This window comes from Zingiber officinale, chromosome 7A (assembly GCF_018446385.1).
Source record: "Zingiber officinale cultivar Zhangliang chromosome 7A, Zo_v1.1, whole genome shotgun sequence".
Taxonomy (NCBI): Eukaryota; Viridiplantae; Streptophyta; class Magnoliopsida; order Zingiberales; family Zingiberaceae; genus Zingiber; species Zingiber officinale.
The window spans coordinates 14452013-14460990 of NC_055998.1; the positions used below are offsets into that span (position 1 = coordinate 14452013).

Consider the following 8978-nt stretch of genomic DNA (forward strand, 5'->3'; position numbering starts at 1 on the left):
CGCCTTCTTCCGCTGCCAATGCAACATCTTTTTTCTGGCGTCGTCGTCATCGATGCTGGCTACGACCACGGTGCCGCCGTGGTCATAGCCAGCCTCGCGGCGAGGAAGCCTATGCCTAAGCGAGGCCGGTTTTTGGAGGCGGTGATGCAAGTAGGGTCGACACAGAAAAATTTGATCGCCGCGGAGCACAGTGGCCACCTTCTTCCGCCGCTGCCGCACTCGAGGATTACTCCTCCGACACTGCCATTATTGCTTCAGGTTCAAGTTCCCGGTGGGAATTGGACCGACGGTCTGGTTCATGGTTCGCTTCCGATGTAGAGTCTAGTTCGCGATTCATAATTAGATCAATATTTTAAAATCGATTTAGGAAATTAATCACTTCGATGCCATTTATTTGCTACGATTTTGAGGATAATTAGGGACAAATTGTTTCTTTGTCTCCGAAGAAAACCTTTTCACAGAAATTTAATCAAGAATTTTACTCTGGTGATTCTTGTTGGACGCTATCTGAAATTACGAGAGACTGAGAGCACAAAGATTTTTAAAAGCTAATGCTTTAACCACAGTGAAGATGAATAAAAAGACAGTAACAGAAGGTCGTTATTGCACTAAAACAGACCAACATTAGATCTCATGGTAGATTAAGACACCAAATGATGTCTATCATAATGCTTAACACAAATTGTACTGAGCTTTATTTGAACGCAAGAAACTAACTAACTAACTACTAGCTTAATCGGGAGGGAAGAAGATTTCATCGGAAGTCCTTTTAAATCTGAACAACTTCTCTAGCTCAGGGGTGGTGTCGAACGCAGCTTGCAACACCTCCGAGGACATCGCCTTCCACACAGAAGTCTTTCCGGCTAAATGAGTGAACACAGGGCTGCAAAGTTGCATAAAAACAGGTGGATGTTAGATGATATCGAATTTGTTTCTTTTAAGAAGATGGGGGTGTTGAGAGAGAAATATACTTAGGTGTGGATATGATAGAGAACCACTCCATTCCATCAGCATCAGTAATCTTTGATACAACAAAGAACCTTGGCACGATGAAGAGATAACCAACCTTCACATGTGTCTTGAGAACACACTTGCCGTCGACCCTGACCACCTGAACATGACCGCTGCCTCTAACGATATAAGTCACCTGGTAAGCTGAATCACAAGAGAATCCAGGAGAACACATGGCATGGCCATTGATCCTCACGAGATCAGCACCAAGGCCAACCTGTCCGACCAGTGGAAGATTCTCAGTGTCCAGGACTACAACACATCCACCGTTCTTGATGTCCACGTCTAGAGGCACTTCCTCGCAGTTGAGTACTATGCCCTCTTTATCCTTCGGTGAAGGTGCAGGCATTTCTTGGCCATCCTTAACCTTGACAATACCAGAATTGGTTTGGCTGCTGACAAGGTTCATTGCCTCATCTTCAGTTTGGTCCCAAGCACGACTAACAAATTCAGTACTGAAGCCTGTGAAGATGCCATTGGTGTCAGTGATGGGGAAATTGGTGAATTGCCCAGCCTTGTGGCCCTTCGAAGTGTCCCCGAGGAAGAGTACCACAAGTTCAGTGTCATTGGGATTGAACCACCAGGTCACAACTCCAAAAGGAAGGGCAATAGCATCGCCCTTCTTTATCCCAATTACCTTCTCTTTTGTAGCCTCTGGAAGCACCATGCCAAAAGTTCCAATACCTGTTAATCAAAAACATATTAGGCCAAATAACTTCTAGTATCATTCAAGTACTTCCTTGCATCGAAAACATATTAGGCATGATTGACTGCGATGTGCTGGGTTAGTTCAGTTATATGATGACAGATGCTAGCTTTCACTGCAAATTTCAATGGTACCCATTATTGTTGTTTCTTTCAAATGCTTTCTAGATGCATAGCTGCATTTGATTCTTCCTAGCAGTTAAATTGTTAGCTATGATACTGAACTGAAATTGTTCTTTTATTTTGTCATGCCATAGTGATCGGTGGCATTTTTTTTTTCTGTAGTTAGGGAAAGGCAATTGTGTCGTGATGCTTCCTGAGGTTTTGTATCACCTTCACTATGCTACTATTAAACTGCTACTAATGTAACAATATATTGCATTAGTGAACTGAGCTTCACTATGTGCTATTAATTTTTCAAAAACAAAACAACAGTTGAAGTGATAGAGAGGGATTTAATAGAAAAGATGTTCAAAAGGGTATAGCAACAATCAAACTAAAGATGTTCAAAGATGTTATTTTTACAGCCCACTAGAGTGAAATACAAGCACCATTCATCACATCAAACAAGAACTATAACCTTATTCAAGACCGACAACTATCACAGAAATCAAGACCTTAACAGCATACACATGTTATTTCCCAATTCCCAGAAGCGGATTTAAGACGACGATAAGGAAAATCTCATCAACAGATAGGAGAGAACACTGCTACCTTAGATCTTGTCAATATCTTCATCCTCGCACTCGATGTAGTCATCGACACCACCCTCGTCCTCCTCGTCGAGCCCTCCAATGCCCTCGTTGAGGCGGATGTTCTCAGGGAGTTCACCGTAGGCCTTAAGGAAACAGGCATCGTCAGGCATATACTTGAAGATGATGTTCGCGTTGTCGTCCTGGTAGTCTCGGAGGCCGACGAGGATGATGTCCCCGGCGGCGATCCAGACCTTCTTGTGTATCTTGCCGTGGATGTGGCAGAGGCGCTTCGATCCATCGATGCACGTCAACTTGCAGCGGCCGTTTCCGAGCATCCGGAGGACTTGGGAGGTAAGCGGCGGTGGAGGGAGGGAGGCGACGCTGGAGTTGGAAGAGGCTAGGGTTTTTTTGGGCGTTGGCGCGTGCACGTGCTTTGCACGTGAAGGAGAGTTTTATACTACTTGTGTGGTCCAGGAGAGGACCAGGAATTCCTGGTCCAGAAGATCCGTGTCCTTGTTAGAGAATATTCTTCTATTGTAATGTGAGCATTCAATGGAATCTTTTTCAAAGGTGACTTTATACTTTCCATCAGCCGACACATTGTGATAGCATATTCCTACAACCGTCTCATTAATGGCGTAAATTATTAAAGGGTTGCACATAGGTAACAGAAGATTCCTTAGACGGTGACTATACGTTTTCCAGGCTGCACATATTTACTCGATAACTTTTGATACCGACATTCTCTGCTACCTCATGATTATAGAGGTTATGAGAGGTGGTATCTAAAAGGAGCTCTTTCCATTGGCAATGTATACTTTAATACATTGACACGACGTAATACTTTTTACACTCTGCTACGCATCTACTATTCCTCTCTCCTTTGTCTGCTCGGACGAAACACTGAGTTGACCATCAGAGAGTCTTCACCAAAGACTCCTTTCCTGATTTTTGGTATTAATATTTTGTTTGATCTCTCTAGTGTGTGCAAAGAAGAAGAAGCTCATATTTTATCCCATTTGAGATCTACACAACCACCTACCCAGTACGCCATCTACATCGGTTTCAGATGAGAGTTCAGATCATCTGATCTACAATCCCTAGTCCCTTCTGTAATTTACACATCAGATCGCGGCCAGAATCCAGTCAAAATCAGGCGCGATCTCCCCTGGGTTCACCTTCCCAACTAACTTATAGTTTGGGACGAGTTAGGCGGCCATTGGTGGTTAGACGGACTGTATGGCTCCGACCAAGGGGCGATCCGCCCAATCACCGGTGACCTCTGACCACTTGCCTCGACTCAAACTATAACCTAGGTGGGAATGTGACCCAAGGGAGATCACAGCCAATTTTGACCAGATTTCGTCCGCGCTCTAATGTGTAAATTATGGAAGGACCAAGAGGAGACCAAAAAATTATAGATCAGAGGATTTGAACGCCTTCAGATCAAATCAATATATAACAATCGTTAATTAAACAAATCAATATGTATATGTGTTTTAATGTCGAAGTGGTTAAGGAAATAGATTGAGAATATGTTGGGGCCCGGAAACGAGATCGAGAAACTAACAATAATTAGCATTTGCTGATTAGATTGCTTAAATGAAAGGGATATATCGATCTGTGGGCCAGAATCTGTTTTGTGGAAGAACAGACTCGACGTACGAGTGAGTAGTTTCATGTGGCGTCGGCTCTCGCACCTGAGTAGTTCATCCTCCGCAAGGCTCCACGTACGACGACTCATGCACCTTTCAAAAGGAAATCTAGGGCTTGCACGATTTGCTAGTGAAATAAGTTTGATGACAAAATTTTTCTCTACTTAAATTTGTTTCTTCTTTTAAATATACATACATACTTCAATTTTTTTACTTAATCGATACTTTCTAAAATAATTTGATGGGATAGTTAAATAGATAAGACAGAATGAGATCTCCCTCTCAGTTTAAACCAAATCTTTATAAAGCAAATCACCAGATTTTGATCAGGACATCTAAGAAAATGTTCTCTTAGAAAACACACATTCCCCATCATCAACCGAAATTTTGATGTTCTTTCATTACTGCAACAAATAATATGAAAAGAAATAAGGAGCATAAATAAATAAATAAATAAATAAATAAATAAAACTAGCTAGCAAAACAGCCTCATTCTAAAATGTTTCTCTCCGTTCTGTTCCGCTAGCACAAGCATCATCATCAGGTCTAATCTTCAAGATGACATGTTAAACGAAAAGGAAGAAGTTCCTAAAAGAACAAGGACATATGCATTAAACTCATACTAGAAAGGAGAAATCAGATTCCTTTTTTCACATCAGAACCAATTTTTCCTTGCATTTTTCCATGATCTGATAGCTTCGTCTTAGCTATCGAGAAAAAAAAAATGAAAGTAAAGTGGGCAAAAGATCTCAAAGCTCAAGTCAGCTCCTCCTCATGACTCTCCTGTGGGCATATGATCAACTCCAAAATATGAACAACTTCACTCATGGTAGGCCGGCTTGATGGGACTTGCGATGTACATACCAGTCCCAATTTCACCACCGGCACAACCTCCTCCATCGGAAACTTTCCACCCACCTTTCCATCCACTAGTTCATCCACTCTTCCTGCTTCTAGTGCAACTCTTACTGAATCACTAAGCACCACCACATCATCCTCCATGTACTCAACCGGCCGTCTTCCGGTGATGATCTCCAAGACCAACACCCCGAATCCATAGACATCACATTTTTCAGTTATCTTCACTGTCCGGCATGCAAACTCCGGTGCCATATACCCAAGAGCACTCTGAATCTTGCTGCTAAGCACGTATCTATCAAGCATCGGTAACAATTTGGCCAATCCATAGTCTCCCACCTTGGCCTCGCCTGAGCCATCAATAAGGACGTTGCTCGACTTCAGGTTGTAGTGGATAATATTCAGCCGATGGAGGTAATCTAAACTTCTCGCAATCCCAAGAATCACATGGAAGCGTTCTTGCCATGAGAGGGAGCTTGAGTTGGAACATTCATGGAGGTGCTGGTACAGATTCCCACCTGAGACATACTCGTATATAAGGAGCTGCAAGGATTGAGTCCAATAGTACCCTTCCAGAGCCACTAGATTAGAATGCCTCAATTTTCCTAGCTTTTTAACATCCCTTTCAAAATCTACTTGCGACTTCACTAGGCTCGAAACTGTGAGCTTCTTGATAGCCACTGGCCTTCCATCCTGGAGATTTGTCTTGTAAACGGTACCGAAGCCGCCGCGGCCCAGTTCGCAGTCCTTGTTTAGAATCGCATGAGCTCCAGCACAAAAACCTGCAGTGTCGTCCCCTGAGAACATAACAAGCTTGTTCGAGGTCACATCGCTTGCAGGAGAGTTGCTGTAGTAGCCATCGGAGAGGGCAGAGGCAGCAGGCAAATGGGAACCAGCGGAGGTGGCTCGCACACGCATGTTGAGGATGGTGATGGTGATCACACCGAGAGCAATCACGGTAGCAGCTCCAATCGCAATGAGGGCGGATATGCTGAGTATGATTTTCTTGTGGCGAATGCTGTCAGATGAGAGTGTGGCATTCGGAGACGAACTGGATGAGTTGGGATTGAGGACTATTGGCTTCGGGAGAACAGTGCGGCAGGTGCGATTGACTGCCGAGCCGCAGAGTCCGGGGTTTTCCGAGATGGAAGAAAGCGGGATGGTATTGAAGAAGTTTCCGGCAGGAAGATGGCCGGAGAAGAAATTGTGGGATATGTTGAACCAGTTGAGATGGGCAAGATTGGATAGCTGCTTTGGGAGGTTGCCACTCAATCTATTGAACGAAAGATCCACGATCTCAAGTTCGGTGAGATTGGAAACTGTGGGAGGTACAGGACCTGTCAGATTATTCAGCGACAATAATCTGAAAGAAAGAAATTCAAACATATAAATATGAATCGAACAATGAGAGAATTATAGAAACAAATTAAACAAATCCTTGTCCAATTAACTATAGCAATTACTGGTAAAATCAAACTAAAGAAATCAAAATAATTAATATTTTTTAAAAAAAAAAAAATGAATTTCGTATTAACTAAACCAAACTTTCTAACTTATTGAGGATCGACCTTAACAAATAATAAGACAAACTTCTTATCCTATAATAAATTGTAAGCAGTCAGTTGTAACAATGAATCATAAGTCAACCCTGGGCACACATGTTTGGTCAGCACTGGCAAACATTCAACAAAATGACAAACTACCGGCAAAAGTACAACTTCTAAGAAACATAAACTTTGAGACACAGAAAAGCAGGAGCAGTAATTCGAGTTAATATTGAAAAATGGAAGACAGGAATCATACAAAGGCAAAGAGAGATTAAATACTTACAGAATTCTGAGGGAAGAGCAATTCCCTATCTGCGCTGGGATTCCTCCAGTCAGAGAATTCTTCTCGAGACTGAGCTCCTTCAGGGACACTGCTTTCCCAATCTCCGGCGGAATGTTTCCATTGATCATGTTCATACTAAGATCAAGAACCTCCACTTTCTCCAGCGCCAACACAGCAGCAGGTATAGAACCTGAAAATGAATTCCTGGAAAGGTTCAAAAATCTCAGGCCTTGAAAAGTGCCGAGAGCCGAAGGGACTCCGCCCGAGAATCCATTCCCTGACAAATCCAGATGACTCAGAAACCGACCACCGGGCGCATCGGCAGCTGCCGAGATGAATCCACTCATTCTATTTCCTGAAACCGAAAGCTCATTCAACTCCAATTCGAACATCCATGGCGGAAGATTTCCAGTCAGCGAGTTGCCACTCAAATCCAAGTTTTTCAAGCTTCTGCAAGCACGGATCGACTCGGGGATTCTGCCAGAAAACCAATTGGCAGACAAATCAAGGAACTCCAAGTTGTTCATTTCCCCAATCCATGATGGGACTGGCCCTGCGAATAAATTGGAGCTCAGGGCCAAACGGCGGCATAATGTGAGTTTCCGAATGGATTCGGGAAGGTCGCCGGTGAGTAAATTTGCACTGACGTCGAGGTGTCTCAGCAGCAAACAGTCGCCTAGGTCATCCGGCAATCGGCCGGCGAAGTGATTTCCTCTCAATCCGATCGACCTTAAGTTGTATAGTCGACTAACTCCCTTTGGTATCTCTCCAACTAGGGCATTGTCGGAAAGGTCTAGGGTTCGAAGAGCAAATAGGGACCAGAGGCCGCTTGGCAAAGAACCCGAGAGCTGGTTCGATGACAGATTCAAGGCCGCCAAGGTGGAGCAAGAGCCGATGCTCCGAGGGATCTCTCCGGAAAGGGCATTATTCGCCAACGAGAGAGACCTCAATGACCGACATTGCTCGAAGAACTCATCGGCAATCATCCCAGAGAGATTGTTGCCGCTGAGGTCGACGACCCGGAGGGAAGCGAGCTGGAGGAGGCCGGGGTAGAGGCTCCCGGAGAGGTTGTTGCCTGAAAGGTCCAGGGTTTGAAGGGCCGCGAGCTGGAGGAGTCCGCGTCCGATCCTGCCGGAGAGGGAGAAGCCGGACAACGACAGCTCGATCACGCGGTTTCCCCGCGGACTGCACTTGACGCCCGTCCATGCGCACGGGTCGTCCTCGTCCTCATTCCAAGACGCCAACTTGGAGAGGGGATCCACAATGTCGGCCTTGAATACGATTAAGCCGAGCACGTCGTCGTTCAGGGCGGCGGATTCCGCCAGCAAGGGCCAGAGGAAGAGGAATGACCCCAAGACGAAGCGGAGAAGGTTCCACATCCTCTGCCTACAAACAGCAACAACAATGGCGCAACGCCTTCCTTGGAATGCCTTGCTAACTAAGTAGCCATTCTCTACTCAAGGGAAAAAGCTTGGTGAAAGTTGAGAATGGGGCAGAATGCATGAATCATGATGGTGTCCCTCGCCCTCGATAAAGTGAACATGTTCTTGTAGGAACAGAGTGGGAGACGCAAAGATAGCGGGGTTGTTCCTTTTTCTTTCTCTTTAATGATGCTGCGCTATGCTCTGCTTTGAGCTTTTGATCGATTTAACATGTTGCTGTGGCAATTATTCCAAGCATAGGCACTTGACTCATCCTCCTGCTTTTCTTGCTTGCATGAACAGCTCATTCTTTGAAAAAAAAAAAAATCATATAATAACATTATAAGTAAATCTATCTAATCTTATAGTTCTTATTTTAAATTAGGAACAATCAATATAAATCTACTCAAGTCGAAATTGGCTAGTTGATGCTGAAAACCACCCCTACTGAATCTATAACCTAACCTAACCAACTTAATATTGATAGGCTGCCTTGACAAATTTGCCAAGGTTGGTGAGGGATTGACGTTCTGTGTAACAACTCTCTATGATTGTAATTGATTCCGATCTCAAAGCCATATGTTAAACCCATTAATCATCGGAGATTGACATTGAAAATGGGAGCGAAGAGAGAGGATCATTCTTCCTTGAAACATTTGGCGCAATCATGAGCAGTAGAGCTGGGGGCATTGAATCGCCCTACAACAACTCAGTGAGGCCTAGGGCAAATAATAATCACACCACTTGCCTTGTGGAACACGAGTCACCAACGCCTACTCCAATCGTCGAGCCAGACATGTGCG

The 8978-nt window shown here is 44.3% G+C and overlaps 3 protein-coding genes across 3 annotated transcripts; all 3 read right to left on the minus strand.

Annotated features, from left to right (window-relative positions):
- Positions 1–732: 732 nt before the first annotated feature.
- Positions 733–1775, minus strand: LOC121999224 (11S globulin seed storage protein 2-like). Its single transcript, XM_042553929.1, has 3 exons — positions 1748–1775; positions 972–1695; positions 733–883 (listed from the first exon to the last, which is right to left on the minus strand). The coding sequence occupies exons 1-3, from the start codon at positions 1773–1775 to the stop codon at positions 733–735; spliced, it is 903 nt and encodes a 300-aa protein (XP_042409863.1).
- Positions 1776–2199: 424 nt separating this feature from the next.
- Positions 2200–2755, minus strand: LOC121999935 (eukaryotic translation initiation factor 1A-like). The gene has a single exon (XM_042554547.1). It carries the CDS (start codon positions 2744–2746, stop codon positions 2432–2434), a length of 315 nt encoding a protein of 104 aa, XP_042410481.1. The 5' UTR covers positions 2747–2755; the 3' UTR covers positions 2200–2431.
- Positions 2756–4632: 1877 nt separating this feature from the next.
- Positions 4633–8439, minus strand: LOC122001001 (probable LRR receptor-like serine/threonine-protein kinase IRK). The gene is made up of 2 exons (XM_042555534.1): positions 6755–8439; positions 4633–6287 (listed from the first exon to the last, which is right to left on the minus strand). Exons 1-2 carry the CDS (start codon positions 8131–8133, stop codon positions 4823–4825), a joined length of 2844 nt encoding a protein of 947 aa, XP_042411468.1. The 5' UTR covers positions 8134–8439; the 3' UTR covers positions 4633–4822.
- Between the last annotated feature and the right edge of the window lie 539 nt (positions 8440–8978).